The sequence below is a fragment of the Bacillus rossius genome, chromosome 1, assembly GCF_032445375.1.
Source record: "Bacillus rossius redtenbacheri isolate Brsri chromosome 1, Brsri_v3, whole genome shotgun sequence".
NCBI classification, from domain to species: domain Eukaryota; kingdom Metazoa; phylum Arthropoda; class Insecta; order Phasmatodea; family Bacillidae; genus Bacillus; species Bacillus rossius.
In genome coordinates, this window is record NC_086330.1 from 195,545,532 (window position 1) to 195,568,160 (window position 22,629).

A 22,629-nucleotide genomic window follows, 5' to 3' on the forward strand; every position below is an offset into this window, starting at 1 on the left:
TTACCAAACCTTTCATTTTACAGACTGATGCGTCCAGTGTGGCTATTGGCGCAGTACTGTCACAGGAAGTCGAAGGCTGCAGACAGCCCATTGCGTTTGCGTCGCGGACACTTACCCACGCCGAGAGGAAAGCCTCCTCGATCTACGAATTAGATTGCCTCGCGGTGGTATTTGGCATAGACAAATTCCGGCAATTTATAGAACACAGGGAATTCCTGTTAGAGACAGATAATCAGGATTAGCCTGGCTAGAGACAGATAATCAGGATTAGCCTGGCTTTTAGCACACCCGAAACAATTAGGGAAACTCGGGCGGTGGATTGCAAAAATTTCCTCTTTGAAGTTCAAAATTCAGCACATTCATGGTACACAGAACATAGTAGCGGACACACTGTCCCGTTATGTTCGAATACCCAACTCAGACTCCGCCCGAAGGAACACCACTCTTATGTCAAGCCCTATTGACAGATTTTCTGTTGGCATTTCAGGATTTACAGAGCCAGCAGGAAGCTGATCCCCACATTTTCAGCATTATTAACGTTTTTAGTTCAGGAACGGTGCCAAAATACTTTAGGATAACTAAGGGGCTGTTGCAAAAACACACCCCCCAATCAAAAACATTCAAAATTGTGCCCCACAAAATCTGCGTAATATGTTATTCCACTATTATCACACCTCGCCGGTGGGCGCACACCTTGGCATATATAAGACCATTCAGGCTATCCGACATCACTTTGTGTGGGACGGCATGCACAAGTACATCACCTAGCAGGTAAAACTATGCAAAATCTGTGCGCTGAGTAAGCCAGCTCAGAACACTCGTTTCTTCGGTTATTTAACTTCAGATGTGGCCGAGCGCCCCATGCAAAAGATGTTTATAGACTTTGTCGGGCCTTTCCCGTGCACAAGGACAGGAAACACTATGTTGCTGGTGTGTATCGACGCTTTCACAAAATTTGTCTGGCTCATCCCGATGCGAAAAGCCACAGCAGAAAACACTGTATCAGCGCTACGTAATCAGGTCTTCAAGACATCGGGAGTCCCTTCTATAGTATAGTCGCCGCACGGTAAGTTCATACTTTTAGTAAGCCCTGCTTCAAGCTGGGATCTATTTTCAAGGTGACTATGTATCCTTCCGCCAAATATCAACAATAACATTGCCATGTGGAAAACCATGTGACTACCACATGACAATGTTTTGGTTGGGTAACTGTCAAATAGGGATGTAATTAATGGATAAAAAAATTACACTGCAATTTTTATAATTGGTTAAATGTCAGTAGAAAATGTCATAACGCCATGTTTAATAATTCAAATATTAAATATAAAAAAATCTAAGCAAATTTTTATAGTTTAGAGTTTAAACCCAGCGTGGTTGAAGAGCATATAATAAAGATATTTTCGGATTTTTAACATTTTTTTTCGCAAATACCGCTCAACTACATATTTACCCAAGTGAGTAACACTTTTCTGGCACTATGAACCGAGTCAAGTATCGGTTAAAGGTTATGGCTAACCAACATGTGTTATGTAATTAGAGGCATTATTTTCTATCAAGCAGAATAAATTTTAAATTCAAATTCTAAGTTATACATTAAACATTTCTGTAAGTGTGTATTTTTATGTGTCTATGTGGTTTGTCTCATATAAAAACTATATCACTTAAGTATGTACAATGCAGAAAAGAAATTGTTGCCATAAAAAACTTAACTTAAGAATCTGTAATAAAATAAATATATTAAATAAATTGAAACTCAGCAATAAATTATCACTACCATAAATATTATGTTATATCCTGTAATGAAACTAATGTTTAAGAATCACATATAAACACAGCAGAGAAATTACATATCACTAAACACGTTATCCAGAAAACCTGTAATTAAAAAGCATACATTAGCACATTTACCCTGAGCATATATTCAAATGCTGTATTTTTTTATGGTTACAGGTGTTAACAAAAAGTCATGACAACAACCTACGTAGAGTTGAATTTCTACTCAAGTTTTTTAAAATGCATTCTAATTATTGACAATTATGTTTCCTAACCTAACCAAAATTAACCAAAATTTACCAAACCTAATTTCATGTAAATAAACCTCATTTGGGTTGGGTTAGGTTACATTATGTTGGTTGAGGATAGGTTATGTTAGGTTAGTATCTGTGTACATGCCCTTACATTTAATATGTTTTGCTTGTGGGACATTACCTAATATATAAACGAAAATATAAGAACATGTCTGTTTGTAATTTGCCCGACATTCAAAACAAGAAAGCTGCGAGGAAGGTACTTTTACACTATTTTACAAACACGCCCCAACCTAACGGAACGTTTTCACGCACATACTTTCATAACGTGTTAATTAGTCACTCACTTTTTCACGGTCGTGACGCCCAGATCTAGAAGAAATGCTGTCATTTCTGCGACATCACTCTGTTCCAGTTGACCTGTATTCATTAACATCGTAACTCTTCGTGCCACGTTGATAATATCGTGGTCTCCTTCTTTACATTAATTTTAATAACCTAACAAACCGTAATAACTAACACAAAGTTACACTGTAAAAGCAATAGTTCACTACAAGTTACAATTAAGACAACCCTTTAAAATTAGAATATAATTAGTACACAAATACACTGGATGTTTTCGGAAAATCAGAAGTCGTTTTGAGCAAACAAGCGTTCAACGTTCAACATGGCTCGGGCCGACACACAGTTACGTAGGTGATTCATCCGCAACAGCTTGTAACGTCATCTGTAAACAAAATAACTTAACTTTCGTATATATTAAACAATATTACACCAGGATCTGGAAGTAAACATATGTGAAACATTTTAAGCAATATTTATCGTTAAATTTGAGCTGTTCAAAATTACATACTAAGGAACTATTTCTTCAAGTGTGTAGCCAACATACCAATAAATATCGTTGCCACGCGTGTTTAAAAACTTACATATAAAATTAACAAATACAAATTATTTCAGTATTCATACACACGTACGGAAACGTAATAGCTTGATAAATTATGTCGTCCTATTTTGTTTATTTATTTGTCAAACAAATTGCACAATAGTAAACCAAATATTCTTAGTTCCATTTTTCAACAGTTCTTCCCAAAAGTACGAACTTACCTTGCGGCGACTATAGTGTCAGACAATGCAACCCAGTTCACAGCTAGGATTTTCAAGAATATGTGCTTCTCACATCGCATACCTGCCAACTTGTACGATTTTCCCGGAAAATGTACGAAAAATAGCTTCGTTGTACGATTTTACGGACAAGTGTTATTTTGTACGAATTTTCCACAACTTTGAATAAGTTCTGCGTAAGGGAACGATTTATCTCGAGTATTGTAATCGATGTATCGATGTGAACCTTAGGAAATTATATATTTACATTAGAGTATGTGTCGATACTGTTGTATCGTTTTTTTCATCCCGTTTGTTGATGCTGATGGTTTTCTGTTTTCATTAGTTGCAGTTAAGATGGCGGTGTTTTAGCGGAGTTAATTCATGCGTGATGTAATTTGATTTAAAGACTATTTTTTAATGTAGCAGTATACCATTTGTGCAGCGTAATTTGGTATTGTAACGTTTAGTTTCTTTATTCATTATGGTTTCGGCCTTTGAGGCACGAGTTTTTTGTTAGGTAAGCCTTTAATCTGTTTCTCAGGTTATTGTTTGATTTAAATTCGGTAAAAATGAGTACTACGAAAAAGCAGAAAGTGTATAATCAAGTATTTAGAGAACAGTACAGTGTTGAATTCTCTTTTATTAAGAAGTCTGTAAAGGATGACATATTTGCTTACTGTACAGTTTGTCATTCCGACATAAATATAGCACATGGTGGGAAAACGGACATAACGGTTCATTGTCAAAGTGCCAAACATGCCGCAAATGTGAAATGCCAGGAAGAAAGCCAGAAAATATCAACTTTTTTTGTCAAAACGGGAAATGCCGACTTAGACGTGATTAAAGCAGAGTGCCTGTTTACGGCCTTTTTGGTAGAGCATAATATACCTTTGACTGCTGCAGATCATGCAGGTGCATTGCTACAGAAAATGTTTCCAAACTCAGAGATAGCCAAAAAGTACGGGTGTGCCAGAACTAAAACTGCAGCTATTGTAAGTGAAATGGCTTCTGATAAAACAGAAGACCTGGTCCATTGTTTACAAAATGGACCATTTGCTGTTTCTACTGATGGTAGTAACGACTCAAATGCGAAACTTTACCCGATTGTTGTCACATTCTATGATGAAAAGCAGCAGAAAATTGTTAACACAGTTTTGTCCATTTCTGCATTGGAGGGTGATTCCACCAGACGTAATATAGGGAACTTGGTGCTTTCACAGTTTGAACTCAAGAAAGTACCTGTTAAGAATTGTATAGCATTGTGTTGTGATAATGCAGCTGTAATGGTAGGTCGCAAGAACGGCGTTGCAGCTGTATTAAAAGAAAAGCAAAATGATCTCATAGTTGTAGGATGCATTTGCCATCTAATTAATCTGGCTGCCGAAAAAGCTGTAGGGGGTTTACCCATCAAAATAGATGAAATACTTGTGGATATATTCTATTACTTAGAAAAAAGTGCGATGAGAAAAAGACAGATTCCACAAATTCTAAGAGCTTCATAATAAGGAAGCAAAAAAAATTGGAAACACGTTAGTACAAGGTGGCTCTCTCTTGGGCGTAGTTTGTGTAGGCTAGTTGAACAATGGGACCCATTGGTTAGCTTCTTCAGTGAAGAAGTTGTAAGTCAGAAATCGTCATCATCTGGTAGCCTTAGCTCGTACAGAATTCCTAAGATGAGCCCCTCACAGAAAAAACAACCCAGTCCAAACCCTGTTGGAGTAGGCCTAAATGCCAAAAATGAAAATTAACGCAAAAGGAAATCAGATTCCATTAGTGTCCCTAGTTCCAGTAGTAAGACAGTTGCTTTAGCAAGCTCTCGTGACAAACCTTGTATGAAGAATCTAACTCCTGTCATTAATCGAGAAGAAAAGCTGTTTATGTTCCTGTCATCTAAGCTCAGCAAGGCTTTTTGTATATTTCTTCTTAGTGTAATACCATCATTTGATAAGGTAAATACAACCCTCCAGTCGGCATCTCCACATATCCATGTCCTTAGGCAACTGTTGTTTGATTTTTTGAGAGACCTGTTATCAAACTTTGTCAAGCCGAAAGTAATTAAAGGCAGCTCCTTACTTGAACTCGACTACCACTCCATTAAGAATCAGAAAGAAGATGCTGATTTAGTTGTAGGGAATCAGACTGTGAACATTGTGAAAACACTGGAAGACAAAGAAAAAATAGTTTTCTATTCTTCTGTTCGTAAGTACTTTGTCTTAGCTTGCGATTACATTGTCAACAAGTTTCCTTTAAAAGATGAGGTATTGAAACATGCAGAAGTTGCTCGACTCAGTAACATTGAGAATGCCAGCTTTTCTTTTGTCCATTATTTTGTGGAATTATTTCCTATTATGCTTGCTATAAAGGAAGGGGAAACACAAGATGATGCTATAGACGAAATACAAAAGCAGTTCACAACTCTTCAGGTCAACGACATTTCAGATATTTGTGCAACAGAAGTAAGTGAAGATATAAAATGTTCTCAGTTAGCCAGTATTCGAGGAGTAGATGGAGTGGCAAAGTATAATCGGATAGCTAGAGTAATGTTATCAATCTTATCCATCCCACACAGTAACGCAGAGTGTGAACATACTTTCAGCTTAATTAAGAAGAATCGAACACAGTTCAGGTCATCAATGTCAAATGAAACTTTGGAAGCAATTTCTATCCTCAAGTCAAGACAAATTGGTGTATGTTATGAACAGAATTATAGTGCAGAATTTTTGAAGAAAGCGAAGAAGGCGGCAGCCTCCTCTTTGAAATCGCAATGCTCAACCTAAAATTAAGTTAAAAGGCAATGAAAAAGCTGTTTATATACTTTTCTGTTAATTTACATCATATTTATGTGATAAATGGTTGGTTTAGGCTATTTAGCATTGCTTCTAGAAATATTTTTAATCACAGTAATTTTTGTGGCATGGAGTAAAAATTGCCGCGTGTGTTTTACGTGAAAAATTAACATTTTTAAATGTCTTCCTAATTTTCATCTTAGAAAGTTGGCAGGTATGCACATGGCATTCTGCACATCACAACCTCGCCTTATTATCCACAGCCCTCGCATGCTGAGAGATTCAACAGCAATCTCCGGTCTGCTCTAATAGCCTACCATGCGCAGGAGCAGGATTAATGGGATTCAAATGGCCTTTAATTATGCACATCATGAAGGACACAAAAGTACTCCTTTCGAACTCATGTTCACTTACTGACCTAATACCCCTCTTTGAAATCTTTGGTCTTTGAATGATCTGTTGCCCGATGATCCGAGAGACATCCGGGAGATTTGGAGAAGAGCTCGTAAAAATCTTAATCTGGCTCATGAGAGCAGAAAAAGGAAATACAACGAAAACCGATCTCCTAACCCTCACAGGGTAGGCAATTTTGTGCTTTGTAAGGCACACCCACTCAGCAAGGCAGTGGATAAGTATTCCGCCAAGCTGGCGTATCACTGAAGAGGTCCCTTTCAAATACACCGATTTTTAACGCCTGTTACAGTTAGCTTAGCTGACCCAAGTTCGGGAGAAATCGTGACCAGAGCGCACATCTCCCATCTAAAGAAAACACAGGCTGACTTAAAGTAGATGTGTTTACTTTCTTTCCCCTAACATAGGGGACTCTCTAATATTAGGCATGCCAAAAACTGCAAGGTCTTACAAATCCATGGTATTACAAATTAGAATGAGTTGTATTAGTTTTAAGTGGCCACTTAGTTAAAAAGCACTTAGTTATTAAGCACTTAGTTAATAAGTTTGTTTAAGGTTTATCGATATGTTGTGCCTGAGAGGCGGACGCGTCTCAAAGGTGTTAGAATATAATTAGTAGGATACAGGCGAGCCTGGTACTAGTTTTACTAAGGATTGTAAGTGTTGTTTTTTTATTTTTTTTCCCTATATGCTTCACATTCAAGCGGGGAAGTATGTGCCAGAAATTAGGCATTTCGGCACGTTTTTATATTGTAATTATAATTTTAAATTATTTTTGGAAATTTTTATTTTCTGTATCATTTAGTTATAAAAGGGGGATTTACACTATGTTTAGGCTGTTGAACTATACTGAGTTAAACTTTGCGGCGATGGTTCGAGGCACCTTTTGTCTCAGGGGCCAATCAGATCTTTTGCGAGACGTTAGCAGCCTGGATGACTTTTCTCCCACTTACAGCCACGTCTCCGGTTTGTAATATTAATTCCCTACATGACTAAAATTGCATAGAGCAGCTTCTGGCCTGCAAGCTCTATTTCTCAGAGGCCCTTCTGAGAATTTAGCCCAGGACCATTGCCCTGACGTGAACTCGCCAAGGCAGTGGCCTACTCCAAGGACATTCGCCCTTGCCCTATAAAGCCCTCCACGACACCTAGTGACAGAAAAAGTAATTTTGGCCCTGGTCGCCAGCGAGCAGAGCCCACGCCTGTGACACCTGGTGGCGATTGAGCTCATCTCCTGCGTTAGTTCCCCCTTTCGCCGCTAGAGAGAAGCTCCGCGGCACTATAAGCCCCTATGCTTTCAAGTCGCGTCCAATTAAAGTCTATTCCTTGTAGCTTCCTGTTACCGCCGGGAGAGAGTGCGCATGTTGTGTTGTTGTCACGCCCGCCTCGGACTCCTTCGGAAATTATCGGCCTAGAACCGAACCTTCCCCCTCCTTTTCCTTAGGGCCTTCGCGCCCGTTTTAATTAGGAGCGTTGGCCGCCATCAAGGGGATTTGACATTGGCTACTAACCGCGCTGCAGGTCGGGCAGACCTTCTCGGCGTCTCTTGTCGTGGCTACAACGGAATCGCCTTCAATTAAAGATATAGTCAGCTGTCTCAGGGGATGTGATCCCAGTTGAACAGTAGCCAGTCCGTCTTAGTCATTAGGCAGCGAGTTATATATTAGTTAAACTATAACTTCTTCGAATTTACCTAATTTATGGTTTCTTCCGCGGCCTCCACACGGTTTTCGGTCTGCGCCTACTGGTCTTCTGCACAAGGATCTCGTGAGTCCTGGAGCCACACCCTGTTTGGTGAGTACTCCAGTCCCTTTCTCCCCAAATTCCCGTGGGTTGGCCTCTTGCGCCAGCTACGTTTGACTGTCTGGAAGGAGGTCTAATTCGTCTGTTTTGACTTGTGTTTCAGACAGGGTCCAAGTGTTGGGGGACAAATTTGCTCCCATCATGTTATTTGGGACCTCGAGCTCCTTAAGAGTGTGCGATACATGTGGTTCCGAGCAGCAAAATCGACGTTCGCGGCGGAGCAGATTCTGTAAATGCCATGACATAAAATGGATTTTGTAAAATATTATTTACAGAGTAAGGATGGATCTTAAAAATGTTATTGCTCGAAATTTTGGTATGCGTCTTATTTTATTAACTAATTATTCCTAAAAACGGCGAAGTTTAGTAGACGAATGCTAGAATAATTTGATTGGAAATGGGAAACAAAATAATAATATTTTACAACACATATGTGTGCATGAGTTAGAAACAGCAAGATGCATTCAGAAGCAATACCAGCTGAAAAATCTGTTCCACCGGAACCTTTGTAATCGGTAGACGAAGAACGAATTTTACACATCGTAGTTCACGCGACCACACACAGATGTCGGGCACTCCGCACGCAGAGGTTCATTGCAGTAACACACAACAGATGTCGCACATGTCGGAGGTCGTCACTACTTGTTTTGTTGTATCGCGCTACCACGAAGCCACATTTTTAAATTGAAATAGGTGGGAAAAGCTGCAATTGGTGGCAATAAGACGCGTTTTAAAAAGAATAGTGTCAAAGGAAACCTTATTCTTTCTGCAAGGCGGAAAAATAAAAGTTAGGTAACTTATTTTTAAATTGATGATATTAGTTTGTTTTTGATTGCAAAATCTTTAAAACGATTGTATAACACTTTCCATGTATCTGAATATTTCAAATAACAGCAGCGCAGAGACTGTAGCATCCGAGACCGGCCGCAGCGTGGGAAGATAGCGCGGGAATGGGCGGGCGGCGCGGCGCCGGGCTGGCGGGGCGGGCCAGTGCGCATTCCACGTTCACACTAGAGGTGTAAAAGTAACGAAAAAAAGCGTACCCGTATGTATTCATTACTATAACAATCAGTACTCGTATCGTTACTCATTACTTCTGATACCGCATAACATACAACGAATCAAGTCGTATTGCGTACGCGTACAATATGACGTCGCGTAAATAATAATAAATAGAATATATACAATTAACAATATTTGATAATTAACAGTTTTTGTTAACCAAGCAACAATTAAATCTCATTAGAGCGGCTTTGTTATATTATCGCCTTTAAGATAATAAAAAAAACGTGAAAATTAGCGATAATAAAAAACAAAAACATACATATTTCTAATTTGTAAAAAATACTTTCTTACGTTGTTTATGTTCCAATCTCAAACTTTGTCTAAACACACAATACCTTTAATAAACAGTAAAAAACTTGGACGACGAATTTCCAAATTATACTTTACTTAATAAACAAACTTCGTTCTTTGTAACGTAAATTCATCGAATATGCGCGCGCATGCGTGAAACATACAAAAAATGAGAGTAACGAAATGCAGCCGTGTATAACTTTTCGTTACTCGTATATAGACGGCGCACCCGTTACTCAGTAACGAATACATACGGTTTGCTACAGCTCTAGTTCACACGCTACGGCCGGAAGTTTTTTTCCCCCCTCGATTCAGTAATAGTAGTTAATATTTAATTATATGTTGTTTATAACGATAAAATACACATCACACGCTACGGCCGGAAGTTTTTCCCCCCCTCGATTCAGTAATAGTCGTTAATATTTAATTATATGTTGTTTATAACGATAAAATACACACAAGTAATACCAAATATATTTAGTTCGAAAAGTTAAAGAAATAAAATGGTGTGAAAAGGGGGGGGGGGGGGGGGGGAATGGGCCAGCCACGACTTTACAAAGGCAGCGATTTTACGAATGCCATCCTTGGAACCGTGAGCCAAGGGCGCCCATACCCATGAGCAGGGTAGGGCTGTGGCCGCCTCACCCAGCTTTCAGGAAGAGGAAAAAATGTATGGGTTTTTGAGGATTTTAGCCCAATTGTAATTTTTGACACTTTTTGTCATTTTTTGAAGGTCTGCCCCCTCCCCTTACAAACTATTTTATAGTCTGGCCCCCCTTACAAACTGCCGTATGGGCGCCCTTGCCGTGAGCATACATAAAATTGTGGTTCTAGTATTATTAAAATGTGGAAACTAGCAAGTTCTAGTGTTGTCACAAAAAACGAACTTGAACCCAAATTTGTTGACACGAACTTGAACCAAACTATTTTAAAGTTTGGTTCGAGTTCTAAATTTCGAACGTTCGTACAGCCTTATGCAATACTACTCTTCAAATGTCACACGTGAATGGAAACTTATCAAATAAGCGTAGCATAGCAATTATATATCGCGTCAATTAAAAACATTAGTTTAAAGAATTTAAAACATTTATCCAGGACTCTTTTTGGTCATTACATATTTGGGATTGCTACATCTGGACACACATTAATGTTAACTGTTGCTGACATCACATAATACAGTATAAACAAATACTAAACGTCCAAAATATATACGCCACAACTGCATTGCCAGTTCACTATCTAGCACTAGCTGCCGGCCGAGGTCGACGTGCGACCTGAAAGATAAGGTGTAGCGCTGTAAGCAAATACCGCGTCTACCATAAAAGGCAAGTAAATGGGTGTTATGGGTTTGACAGAGGGGAAAAAGGAAAGGGAGGAGGGCATCGTATTGTGATGTTGTACGGGCCAGCAGATTTTTTCCTCATAACTGTAGTTCCGGATAACTGGATTCCGGATACACGGGGGAGGAGTACAGTTTAATAGAATATTATAATTACATCGTAAAATGTTATTGGTCCCGAAATGTTTGTATCAGTACGCAGTGTAACATAGTTACACTTATTTGTAAGTGAGGAGTATTTCAAACTTTTGGGCACGGTAAACGAATCTTACGAGATGCTATACCTTCAATTATTTAATGTGTACTACTTTTGGTGGTGAAGCCTTTTTGTACCCTTGTTCTATTTTGTGCGAGTACATTACAATAATCGTAATTTTCACCGCAACTGATACTGGAGAACATAGTAAAAAATCTCACGTGTCTAAAAATTTCATAAATACGCATGAACAGATGAATAGAAAACAAATTGCAATGACTACTTAAGTGCTATTCCAGCTTCTTTAACAATTAATCGTTAATTTGTGGTATCATATGTGGTTTTCTACTAAGATTATGCTTCATTTCAAAATAAATTTTGACGTACTTTATTTAGTCAATTTAAAATACTTATTGGTGGAAAATAACTTGAAAGTTTATTTATTTTATCGCTCAAAGACTTGTTGGAACCTACAGCTTCGAAGCAATTCGATACCCCGAAGATCTTAATGAAATTTAAGAACAACCGTTACTAATACTTATCTTTATAACACTATCTAACAATGTTTCAGAACATCAAATACAGCTCCGTAGGTGCCAATACTTTAGCTACTAGCGACTTTAACAATGGCTCACTGTTCGTTCACTATTTGTATTCAAAATGAAGCTAATAGTCTATTATTATTCAAAGCATCTGTATAATTTCATTTAATTTATTTAAAAACTGACATTATAGGTTTGAATTTATCTACAACATTAATTTATTTCAAGTCAAATTCTCTAGTTACACAAGAAAGTAATCTTAGTAACATTTAGCATGTTTGAATGCAAGTGGAGCCAGGTGGAGTAACTTCCCAGTTATAGTAGAATAATGTAATAAAACGGCTACTTCGTTATGTATTTATGTACCTAGATCCGTACGATTTATGGAAAATTTTTTGGTTAGTTGAGCTTTAACAAGTGCCAGTTGTGTGCATATTAACTCAAACAACAGATATTTTCTTTTATGTTGTTTGAAATATTCATTGTAGCAATCATAATTGTATCAGTGTAGCCTACATATTGTTAGTAATTAAGTATCTGACTGTTCTCGTAACTTTAACCCAAAATATATGTTATGTTCTGTATTGTAGGGTTCAATATAAAAATGTATAAGTAGGCCTATTATAAGTAAGCATGCTTTAAAACCCGCAATTTTGTAAGGTATGTTCATGATTAATTTACATATAGAATAGTTACCTAAATTATAATGATGTGTGAATATGTTCCTTACTATTTTTAACTGTATAAATTGAAACAAAAATTTGTTTTGACTACGATGCATGTACACAAGATAGGCTAACTTTCAAAAGAAGGTTTGAATGAATACAAGGTTTCCCCAAAGCTATTTTCTGATGCAAGAAGTACATAGTAAATGTGTTTTTGTGTGCCTTACTGTAAGACCTATCCTACTCTAAATTCATCTCATATCATTAACTTAATATATACTCCATAATCTTTTATCTTTTCTGCACACATTTCTTATTATTTTGTGGATGCGAATTGTAAAACTTCGATTCTTGCAAGCGCCGAACACGGAATGTTAACTTTCTAAAGTATTCTATATACATTTTTTAATTTAGTAATGTATTCTATATATTAAATATGTAAAATTTTTGACGTCACCATGTCTAATAAATCAATGAACGCCGGCTACACGCAAGAAAAAGTGTCCCGTTACGCTCATTTTATATTGCTCTTTGCTAACCTGAACCTCCTAGCATTGCGACCGAGTCCGTGGCGTAATTCTGTTTTCATGCATTTCAATGTAACATTTTCATTGCTCTTTGCTAACCCGTTCCTCCTAGCATTGCTGCAGAGTCTGTGGCGCAAATATATTATTTTTGACTGCATCTTGGTGTTGGGAAAGCCATTTTCCTTAACATCATCCTTGAAACACTCCCATTCGTTTCCTACTTTTCCTATCATTGTCATATCCTTAACAGAATAACACAGATTGGAAGAAGTTAAATAGCAAACATGTATTTAAAAGTTATAGTTAAAATAATCTCTTCGTTGAAGTAATAAACATAATTGAATTAATGACTGCAAATAAAAGTAAATTTATCAATTAAATTGTAGATTTCATTTCACTCCTTTGTATCCATACAAAATAGTGATAATTCAATAAAAATGATTTAATTTTATTCATAAAAGTATGCAATCATTTCATCAATGTTTTGTTATGACGTTATCACGTTAAACTATCGTCCGTAAACCGACTTTACAGACAACCAATTTTTTTCCTGTATTCTATTTATGTGTGTGTGTGTGTGTAAACTTTCTAATGCATTCTATATACAACGTGTATCTAAAACATACTGACAAATTCTGGCAGAATATTCCTGGCGAAAATACAAGACGAAAACCTGTGTACCATACTTTTCTCGTAAATGGATTCAGAGTTTTGAACCCCCAAAAATAAAATTTACCTATTCTTGAATCACTGCGTCTGATGATTTTGTAGAACGCAAATTTTTCACCACGAGATACGTGGGTTGTAATGAACATCCTTCAATGAATATAACTGAATTTCTGTTTTAGCAAATTTTATCACCTGAAAAGCTAATAAAAAATAAAAAATAAACCAGGGCAGGCATTACAAAGCACGTTTGCAATGTGTAAAGTTTCCTTCCTATAAAATTATATGCCACAGTTTACTTACTGATGGTGTTAATGTCAAGATATGGAAAATTCCATTTTCGGAGGTTCGTAACTCGATTTATGAGTAAAGTGTTTCTTAGGCTTTCGTCTTGTATTCTTTCCAGAAACAGCCTGCCGAAGTTTGTACGTATGTTCTAAATACACGTTGTGTATATATGTGCTCAATAACCAGGTTGGTTAAGTTGCTGAACCTATGACTAGCCTATGGAAAGAAAACGCTACGTAACATGAACGAAAAAAAATCTAAAGTAATACATAATTTTTCACTCAAATTAATTACATGTTTCAATATTAATTTTCGATGGGCTCTTTCATGGGCATCTTTATTGGAAGGCCGCGGTGTGCTAGGGTTAATGGCTCTCGCTCATTAGCTGTTATAGTCTCTGTATCATATTTAGATATACGGTAGCTTCAATTACAGAATAGCCACTGAGCGACAGGTAGCAATCCCTCCCACACCTTAGGCCGCGGCCTTCCACCATAGACGCTCTTAACGACACATATAATTTAGTCTAGAATTTTCCGCAATATAGATACACTACTTAAAATATAACAAGACTCGCTGGAAAAGGATTGAAACTAAGGCCAACGCGAATGCGAGTTCAGTAATTGAACCTTCAGAGGTAGTATATACATAGGTGGGTAGTTACCACGACCATGTTCTACGTTACTACGTTATATGAGAAGAGACATAAGTTTTCTTTCTGTAGTGAGAAGTTGGCTCAATTTCAACATAACACAATAATTATATAGTGAACTGTCATTCAATTTCGAAAAACCGATATATCTTCCATTGAGATGAAGTCCATGTTGTCCGAATTTTGACGTTCACTTTTTTAGAAAGTTTCTGGCAGTCCAATAGTTTTCTGGTAAAATAAGATCTTTGCAATCCTGTTTACAGATACCTTTCTCACAAGCTAAACGTCAAAATTCGGACAATGAAATAGATTATAGTAGTTCTGTTTAAATTCTGATTACCAGTTGTGATTGCAATAATAATATTTTATGTGTAATATACTGTAATGCCAGTAACATTCACTTTTAAGTTCACTTAATTGGTTACGGAGCAAATATTATGTTGATCGATAAAAAAAGGTATACTTAATTATACACAACATACATTTATAAAAGTAAAATTAAAAATAAAATTAAAGTATGGACATTTGGATTTAGAGAAAATATAGAAACTAGTATCTAGGTCCATTGCGGAGGGAAAAAAAGACAAATCTTGTTTGACTTTTCAATCAAAAACGTAGACTACACTGACTTCATGTTTTTTTTAAACTTCAAAACAAAATTTGGAGAAACAATTAGCAAATGTTCATGTGGAAATAGTACACTAGCAAACTGATTAGAATAATATTTCCTGGAGTAGTTCAGCTTCAGTTGCCTGAGCCAGTGCCTAGTATTTCGGGTCAGCCAGACAACACTGACCAGACAGAGCGGAAAACTGTTCTAGCCTATCAGGACGCGCCATTGGTATTAACGCAACCTCGCGCGATAAGAGCAGAAAAAGTTGAGGTCAAGCCGATATTTTGTAATGCGGAAAGTGCCGAGATCGGCGATTTTTCAGAGTTTCATATGCTGTTATCTTCTCAAACTATTAACAAATTATGTTGTGTTTTATTCTCTACAAATCAACGGTACATTTGTTACAAAACACAAGTCAGAAACGTCAAGTGTTTTAAAAAAGGTATTAATAAGAAGTTTCGTTCTGAAGTTGTCAGGCAGATGACAATACTAAACTATTAGGTATGTAGTGTAACCTTGTTTCTAAAGTTCTATTTTTTTTTATTTCGCTTGCAGTATAATGTAAAATAAACATGAGTGATAAATTTACTTAGTAATATTTTATGTAGGCTACCAGAACTGTTGTACGGTTTTTATTTAAACAAAGTGGTGTTGTATCACACAGTAACATCCACGGACACCGAAACAGTTAAGCATAAAAACTGCGTTCCTTTAAACGAAAAAAAAAATGTTCTATCCGCTCTGTCTGGTTATGTGTGAAACGGGCGTGATAATCCAGTGTCGTTTTGTGCTTCTCAGCATATCACAAAGCCGTTGCCTTGGCTGCTACAGCTGACTCATCCCACCCTTATCAGCCGTCCTTCATTCGTCTTTGTATTTCACTCCCCTCCCCCCCCCCTCTCTCTCTCTCTCCCCCCCCCCCCCCCCCCCCCCACTGCGGTGTCATTCCGTTTTCTTACTAGTTCGCAGGATCTCCAATTGAATACGCTCCATACGCTCGTGGCCGAACGCAGCGCTATCTTACGAGGAAAAAATGATTCCACTTCAACTGACCGCGCGCGAGAAAATATTATCTCCCATGCGCGCTTAAGAAGAGAATTTTTCCCGGCCCAACGTCATACTTTGAAGACCCAGGTGATATTAGATATATATCTCTCCGTTACAATGAACTAAATTTATTAAATACAAACCAGCGAACAGTGACTTAATAACTTAATCCACGAGAATATGTAAAATAATCAGAAACGGTAATCAATGTAATCAGTGAAAGAATGTAATATGGTGGAATACGTATTTCAATTTTTTTATTCTGTGATGATGTGTAATTAATATAATATAAATTGTCTTAATAATATCGGGCCGGCCCACCGTTAAGTAAGCTTTAAATCTTGTCTATACCTTTCTTTGTGAAACTTAATTAATCCAAAACTATTGACAAACATGTTGAACTTAATTAGACTGAATAAACCAGGAAACCTATAGACCAACCTACCTATGTGGTGATTTATTTGTTTCATATTCACCGATTTCCTTTTAAAAGATCCACTAGCTCCCAAGTTGCCTGTGTACAGGGAGTTGCATATTGTCTTGTTCGCCACCTCTTGCCACCTCTGGTAAATAACTTTATTTTTCTTATTATTATTGCCCAGAAGTTTCCAGGTTTTTTTTAAAATTAATTTAATACAATTTAATGTTGAGGCACGAGGGGCGTATCAGCGCGTTGTCTGGTTTATAACATCTTGTAGCACTTTGTACGTCTGAGTTTAATTGCAGTAAGTGTCTGCTATTTCATTACTAGTGCATTTAAATACTGTCAGTTTTGAGTTACTACTTTACACTTTTATAATTAAAACAAGCACCATCTTTTTGAGTACCATTTGGAAACAAACTTGGATGGTGTTGTCGTCTTCAGTTGGGTTTGCCAGCTCCGTCACAAACCGAAATGGCGGTGTGGTAAAACTCACTCCTATTCCAGAGTTACAGGTTCGTTGAGATTTCAATTTTATATGATTTCTTGAAATATCTCTTTAAAAAAACGTCATTTCCGACTTCTTCCCATTATCCCAGTTTTCTTCCCATTATTCCCATTATCCCATTATCTTTAGACTAAAGGTTAATTCTTGAAAACAATAGCAATAAAATTGGCAGTTCTGTTGGCAAGTGAGGAGTCTTGTTTGATAGCGTGGGCCAAAGCCAGTAATCAGCGCGTGTTTGGTCGCCGTGTGATCACATTGCATGGGCCCGTGTTCTGCCAGGCGGGCCGGCTCGAGTGCGAGCGTGGATGGGGTAGGCGCAGTGATGAACAATGCCTGCGGGCTGCTGGAGGCAGAGCTGTGCGGCGTGCTGCGTCGCCAGCTGCGGCAGGGCTACCCCTCGGGTTACCTGGACCTGTCGCAGGCATACAGCGTGCTGCACTCGTCCATCCAGCAGGGGCGGCTGCAGTCGGGCGACACGGAGCAGGCCCGCCTCACCTTCCTGGTACGTGGAGCTAGGTGACTCACTCGACTTCCATACCGCCGACCCCGGAAAAATCAGCATCAATTTTTTCTTCGTTAGCAATCTCTATTTTAAGAATTAGCATTGATTGTGAAAGTAGCTTATATCTCTAACCATGTGATGTACAAATTTTAAAACAAGATTTTGTCGGCAAAAACATACAAACATTTTCTTTTCTATGTACTACAAAACATAATTGTGACTTTGTTGATAAAAAGCCAGTTTTCGCAATTGTTTTGGTAGTCTAGTATTGTACTACTACCCAACTGCAGATACCATATTTCAAGTTTCTGGTAAATATTTATTCTGGACTTCCTCCAAGAAAACCTTGTGTTTAAAATTTTGCAATTGTGTTAAGGAATTTTATATGGTATTTGATGTACTGAGTTTTATTTCTCTCTGCTTTGGGAACAAGTAATAAAATACAGGCACACTCACTGAGGAACGGTCCATTTGTATTTTCTTTAATTATAGTTTTATAATTATTTTTTCTACTAGAATTTTAGAAAAAGTTAACATCATGACTTTTTTTTTTTACAACTCTTGATATCTTGCTCATTCTTTATTTCACACAAATTTTGTATATTTTCATACAGGTAATGCCCAAGAAAATTAAATTTCCCTCTTTTTAAATTGTCAGGATTTTTTTTTATTTTGCTAAATTTTCTCTTATCCCTTGGAAAGTTTAGTAAATGAGTATCACTGTAACTACATTGGGAGTGGGAAATAATATCTGCATACCAAGTTTGTATAAGGAAATATTTTTTATTAACAGAAGGAGGTGGTGAAATGGCCTGTGGACTACCACTGACAGTCAAATTGCAGTATGTAATGCATTACATGTGTCAGACTGGTGCATGGATAACAGAAGGCTATCTATAATCATGCAGCAGTCTTTAAATCAGTAATTTACAAATCAGAGTCAAAATTCTAATCCCAGAGTACATAAAATCAACCCCTCAAATTTAAATTTAAATCTTAAAAATCAGAGATAAAAAAGTATTTAAGCAAAAACAAGTAAACAAAGTTTTAATGAAACTTTTAACTCTAAAAATGTTTTAAAAAAACATATTTACATTTTTAGGGTCTAAACAATTCTTTGTTATCATCATAAATGTTCCTTTTAGTGCTTAATAAACAATATTAAAGCATTCTACATGGAAAAAAAAAAAACATTTAAATAATTTTTGCTGGGTGAAATAATGTAGGCGTAGAGGCATTTAGTGTTAAACTTGTTAATTTTGTTTCTTAAAATTTCTGTTTTTAAATTTTTCGCATCATTTATTGTGAAATGTGAGCTATCCGTATGTATAATAATTGGGCGTGGTGTGTACTACAGGCCTACCTGAACAATGCTGATGTGAGCGTGGAGTACGTCGGCACGCTGTGTGCAGCGCTCCAGGAGGAAGTGCCCGGAGCCTTGGGCTCATTGTCCCAAACGGAGCGGGCCAAACTGGAGAGCTGCCTGTCGGGCCTGGGAGCAGCCTCTGCCAGCTTGCGCGCCGTCGTCGACTACGGCATGCAGCAGCTCCGAGCCAGTGCCATCAAGCCGCGCGTCGACCCCTGGGTGGACGCCTTCCTCTCTGTCAGTCACCAGTTCTCCGAGGTGTGTCGCTGCTCCCCGCTCCACTGTCTGTGACGAGCTCACCACTTCAGGCCACTTATTCTGTTATTATGTTTTAGAAATCGGTGTAAGACAGACAATTTTAAAGTTAACTTTTATGCAGTCATGTGCAGGGAGAATTGTCATTAGTTGAATCACATGTGTTCCTTCAGTTTACGTGGAATGCTGTTTGAATACATTTTTATAGTGCTTTTATGCTGTCTGAAAACATTCAAAATGAATCTGTATTTAACCGAATAAGCCTCTCACTTCTAATATTTAGACCATAGTCAAAAAATATATTTTGTTTAGGATAAGTCTTGCACCAAATTTTTTAAACAACTTGGCACCATATTTCAAGTTTTAGTAAATATTTATTCTGGACTTACATAACTATTCCAAGTAATACATCTTTTAAGATTTTCTGTAAAAATAATAACTATCAGTACCGTTGTTGGCGTCTACCAGTTATTGTTTTCAGCACTTTATTCTTTGCCACATGAGTACTATTAAATGTATCAATACCTACATTAAGAATCTGTATGTAAATACACATCTCTAAAGATACCATGCAGTAAATATTTTGTTAGTGGCATAACTGTTAAATGACTTGTTTACTGTGATGTGAGGAAAAAAGTGTTAAATATAAAATGGCTACCAAAGGCAGTTGTTTTGTTCACTGCAGTGAAGTACCATTACCCTCTTTTATCGCATAATCGTCGTACCTATATTTTGGGCCATCAAAATTGGGATAAAAAAACTTCTGGCATAAATGTCGCATGTTGTTTTTGGTCCTGCTATTAGATACCTAGCGCTTTGTGTAGGTATCTTTTCCATATAAAACGATGTATTTTAAAGTAGAAATCTAATATTTATTCGGACATTACCGCTTTCTTATTTAATTAACGGAAATACGAATTTGTCCGACGTGTAAATTTTCTTTTAAAGACTTTTTTAAACGTTATTTCCTTTATCTGACCGCCTGCGTCGCCGAGGTGTACCGCTTATAAACATGTAGCCAGCGCTAGTTGGCATCATTCGTGTTTGGTCATGTTGCTTCTCATATAGAGCGTGTGCACGTAGTCGAATATTAATATCTCGCCGATTGCATGCAACGCATGCTCTCTGTTGAGTGCCGAGTTAACTACATTTGATAGCCCGCATTCTCGATTTCGTCTCGAGAAAATTTCAGAATTTCCGAGAATTTCCAGAGTTTGTACTGCTTAGCTCTGATTGTCTACTTATGCATTTAAATAAAGCGAAGTTTTTACTTACACGTAAAAAAAAGAGTTACTATGTACTTAAAATAAAAACTTGAATCAGTTACCACATGCGTACATAACACAGTGTATGTTCTATAGTTTTATTTTCCACGTTCATGTAAATTTTTTTCAAAACAGTGACGTTTCACAATTCAAACGAACACCAATACATGTTGCACTTGAAGAATATAACATATTGTTACGATTTCCCTGCGGGTTCGTAAAGGATAGCCCAATTAATAGATTTTATTTCACACACACAGTTTTATTTATTACCACTACTTGTCACTTACAAATAATCTTCTAAAATGGCAGATAATTAACTACACTTAAAGAAAGGTCAATTCCCCAGTCACTCGTTTCGCACACCTCGCTGGGCCGCACTTCCGGCGCAACTCTCGCAGCAGCACCCCTCGTGGGTCTCCGCCGGGACTCCGTCGCCGCACTCCGCCGCCGCCGTCACACCCTTCGCCGAGATCCCACACGACGACTCGCTCGCCACTTCACTCGGGACTCCGCCGCGCCCGCGACTCTATCGCCCGGAAACTCCCGACTCCACTGAACTCACTCACTACCTGCCCTGGAACCTTCGTCCAAGGACTTCGCCTCTCTGCCGCACCCGCGGCTCTATCGCCCGGAAACTCCGCCGCGGGAGAACTCCCCACCGAACTCCCAACTCACTGACCGACTCGAAGGTCGGCCCAACCTCCTTAAATAGCCCTTGGGTTCCCATCCAGAACAATCGGGCATGTCTCCGAGATATCTCGCGACCTTCGCCGTCGAAATGCCCAGAAACGCGTCGTGAGTCCTCGAAGGACGCGGTGGCTGCTCTAAGAACGCCGATAAAGGCGTCTGAGTCATTTTATTCCGCAGTGCGGCCTCTTTTAAGTAACCCAATCTGAGGCAGGTGCGCGCTGCGACGGTCAGGATGTAGCGAGATAGTATGACACGAGATACCAGGGAGAGGATGCGGGTGGAAGGGGGCGCAGACAGGCCGAACGAGCGCGGCGACGCCAGCACTGCAGCCAAGCGCGATCGTAACATTGCCCCCTCCTTAAACCTGTTCGTCCCGAACAGGTAATGCATCTCCTCCTGGAGGTCCCCATGCTACTCGAAGTTTAGGCCTCCTGCCTTTCCTCCATCGTGGGCTGTACAGTCTCACCAGATAACCCTCTCTCTCATTAGATGTAGCTTCTCTTGTCACCCGGCGACACTTCTGCGTCGCAGATGCCCCATGTCGTTCAGCCAGCTGCCCGAGACGGGCTGACTGATGCCTTGGACGGACCCGATACTCTTGAGTGCATTGCTTTTTGCCTTCCAACAGTTTCCTTGTTCCTTCCCTTTTTCTCTCCATTTCTTCTCTCGCAGCTACTTGTTCACAAAGCATTTCTTCCCAGCTCTTCTTCGTCTCTTCTTGGTTCCTCATTCCCTCTTTGTTCTTATGAATATCGTCTGGACTGCTTTCAGTTACTCCTTGCACCATCTTCTTCACTCTTTGTGTTCTCATTTTCTCTTCTCGGTCTTTATTCCCCTGTTCTTGGTTCTTCTTCACCTCTTCTTGGTCTTCCTGTGTTTCTTCTTGGTCTTCCTTCGTTTCTTCTTTGCACTTCTCTATCTCTTCTTGACTCATGTACATCTCTTCTCGGCTTTTCTTCAGCTCTTCTTTCATCTTCATGTCCTGACTGTTCTCCTCTCCTTGGCTAATGTCCTCTTCGCAGTGTTCTTCGCTGTTCTCTTCGCTGTTCTCTTCGCTGTTCTCTTCACTGTTCTCTTGACTGGTCTCCTCTCGGCAGGTCTCCTCTTCGCTGGTCTTCTCTTCGCTAATCTTCTCTTCGCTAGTCTTCTCTTTGTAGTTCTTCTCTTCACTGTTATTCTCTTCACTGTTCTCTTCTTGGCTGGTCTCTTCTTGGCTGGTCTCTTCTTGGCTGGTCTCCTCTTGGCTGGTCTTCATTTCTCTGTTCTTCTCTTCGCTGTGCTTCTCCTGACCGGTCTTCTGTTCGCCGTTCTTCTCTTCGCTGTTTTTCTCTTGGCTGTTCTTCCCTTCTATGCTTATCTTCACTTCGGTCTTCATTTCATTCCTCATTTCTTCTTGGCCATGCTTCAGTTCTTCCTGACCCTTCTTCATTTCCTCTAGGCTATAATTTGACCCGCTCTTCTTTTCTTCATGGTGGTTCTTACTCTCCTTCCTTCCACTCTTCATTTCTTCCGTAAATTTCTTTATACTAGTTACCATTTCTTCCTTAAAGTTCTTTGTACTAGATACCATTTCTTCCTTAAAGTTCTTTATACTGGC

General features: G+C 38.5%; 1 protein-coding gene across 9 annotated transcripts in view; it reads left to right on the forward strand.

The window, feature by feature from the left end:
- LOC134527202 (conserved oligomeric Golgi complex subunit 4) overlaps nt 1-22,629 on the forward strand; it is a 235,313-nt gene that overhangs the window by 148,527 nt on the left and 64,157 nt on the right. For all 9 annotated transcript variants that reach the window (XM_063359664.1, XM_063359663.1, XM_063359659.1 and 6 more), the window contains 2 exons: nt 17,231-17,453; nt 18,811-19,077. In XM_063359664.1, coding sequence (XP_063215734.1) covers nt 17,231-17,453; nt 18,811-19,077 — 490 coding nt within the window. The remainder of the gene's footprint in view (nt 1-17,230; nt 17,454-18,810; nt 19,078-22,629) is intronic.